Source organism: Galeopterus variegatus, unplaced genomic scaffold, assembly GCF_000696425.1.
Source record: "Galeopterus variegatus unplaced genomic scaffold, G_variegatus-3.0.2 Scaffold1518, whole genome shotgun sequence".
Lineage (NCBI taxonomy): Eukaryota > Metazoa > Chordata > Mammalia > Dermoptera > Cynocephalidae > Galeopterus > Galeopterus variegatus.
In genome coordinates this window covers 142,935-145,106 of record NW_007727629.1, presented here as the reverse complement: position 1 = coordinate 145,106, position 2,172 = coordinate 142,935, and the positions used below count along the sequence as shown (strand labels likewise).

General features: G+C 45.4%; 1 protein-coding gene across 1 annotated transcript in view; it reads right to left on the bottom strand.

The window, feature by feature from the left end:
- The window catches only part of LRRC43 (leucine rich repeat containing 43), a 40,904-nt gene extending 40,650 nt beyond the window's left edge, over positions 1–254 (bottom strand). Inside the window, exons 1-2 of the mRNA XM_008577466.1 lie at positions 198–254; positions 51–71 (exon numbers count right to left, since the gene is read on the bottom strand). Coding sequence (XP_008575688.1) covers positions 51–71; positions 198–254 — 78 coding nt within the window. The remainder of the gene's footprint in view (positions 1–50; positions 72–197) is intronic.
- Between the last annotated feature and the right edge of the window lie 1,918 nt (positions 255–2,172).

The following is a 2,172-nucleotide window of genomic DNA, read 5'->3' as shown; positions in this document are numbered from 1 at the left end:
GGCTTGTGATTCCCCTGCGATCCTCTCTCAGTTGCAGCACCACCATCCACCCAGTTGCCCAAACCAGAAACCTAGAAGTTGTCCTCAACTCCTCCCTTTCTAATATCCCCATACCCAATCTCCATCTTTTGAAAATTTTCCTTCTTAAGTATTTTTCCAACCCATCCACATTTCCATATCTCCACTGTTACTAATACCCTGTTCATCAGATCCTCGCCTTTGGGCGTGTTCAGTTTGAGGTACAGGTGGGACATTCAGGTGGAAGTTTAGATCTGGAGACATTAACATGTGAGGACTATAGATCAAGGGTGGAGACTTTGGAGATGTGGCCATTAAGGGAGTAAGCACACAGGCAATTCAGCCTAGAACACTGAGAGGCGCCGTCAGAGGGGCAAAAGGTATCAGGACAGCATTTTATGGAAGGAGAGGAAAAGGAGGTTTTCAAGAAAGTGGAAGTGGTTAGCACCTTTACATGCCATGGAGGGGTCAAGTGAAATGAAGGCTGAAAAGAATCCAGTACGGTTGGCAACACGAGGTCTCTGGGGACCGTGGTAGCGCTCTGTTGCTGCTGTAACCAAACCACAAACGTAGCAGCTTAAAACCACAACTTTACTGTCTCACAGTTTCTGCGAGTCAAAAGTCCAGCATGCTGTGGACAGATTCTTTGCTCAGAATTTCACTGGGCTAAAATAAAGGTATAGTGGGGACTGGGATTCTCATCTAGGGCTAGGGTCCTCTCCCAAGCTCACTTTCACTTCTCTGTCATGCTTTCTACCTGGTGTCCTTCACCTCCAAGCTAGCAGCAGCAGCTGAGTCCTTCTCATGCTTAGACTCTCTGACTTCTGCCGTCCTCTTCGGTTTTTAAGTGTGCATGTGATTACCTTGGGCCCACCTGAGTAATCCAGGATAATCTCCTTTAAAGTCAACTGATTAGTCACCTTGACTACATCTCTAAAGTCCCTTTTGCCATGTATTGTAGCATAATTATGGGAGTAAACACCAGCAGATAAAAGTCATGCCTACCACAACTTCACAAGAGGAGTGTNGGAGCGCCACCGCACTTCCCAAGCGGCGCACTATAGCAGTGCGCCACCGGGCCGGCCCAAGGTCCCACCTCTTAATAACCATCACATTGGGTATTAGCTTCCAACATATGAATTTTGGAAGGACACATATATTCAAACCATAGCAACATCTACCATTCTTTTTGACTGTCCTATATAGGAACACCTTTCTGTTATTAGAAAAATTATCCAAAACTGGGACATAAGGCAACAACGTGGCCATTTCAAAGATAAAACAAATATCTATGAGTCTATAATGATATAAATAAATCAAGGAGATGAATCACAGATGGCTCCTGGGATTTTGATGAAGCAATGGGATGGATGATGTGCAGTGAAGGAAGAGAAATCTAGAGAGGGGAAGTCATGTGTCCTCTTTGGAACAAGTTAAGTTCAAGATTCCAATGGGCATCTATTCAATGTCAAATCAGCCATTGGATAGGAGTCCAGAGCTCAGGGAGGAGGTCAGGTCTGGGTGGTCCATAGAACCCAAGATGTACAACAGAAGGGACACAGCCAGGAACCCCCTTCCACCCTGAACCCCCAGACACCCTCCACCCACTTAATCACTTCCCAAAAGGTCCCACCTCTTGATACCTCTTGCCTCTTCTTATCCAAACTTCTTGACAGAGTGGTCTACACTCACTTTTTCCTCATTTCCCAAACCATAATATGGCTTCCACGCCCACTATTTATTCAAACTCCCCTAGCAAAATTCCTATGACCTCAGGGTGCCAAATCAAGTGAATCTCTTCAGGCCGTATCTTATTTGACCTCTTCATGGCTTGTGATGATGCCAACCATTTCCTCCTTCTTGAAAAACCACTTTTCATCTTGTCCCATGATGATACATCTTTCTGGTACTTTTTTTGCCCCCCTCTTGAGTGTGGCTTCCTGGTGTTCTAGACCAAATCATCTTTCTCTCCTTGTCCTATTAATGAAGGTACGTGCTGGGGCTCCACGCTTGACATCCAGATTCACACTGGTCATCTCTTGTAGGCTTACAGTTTTATCAACCACAATATATTGATGGCTTCCAAATTTATGTGTCTAGTTCCTTCCATCAGGCTCCAAATCCAGCCGTCCAATGGCCTGCTGCATGTCTTCC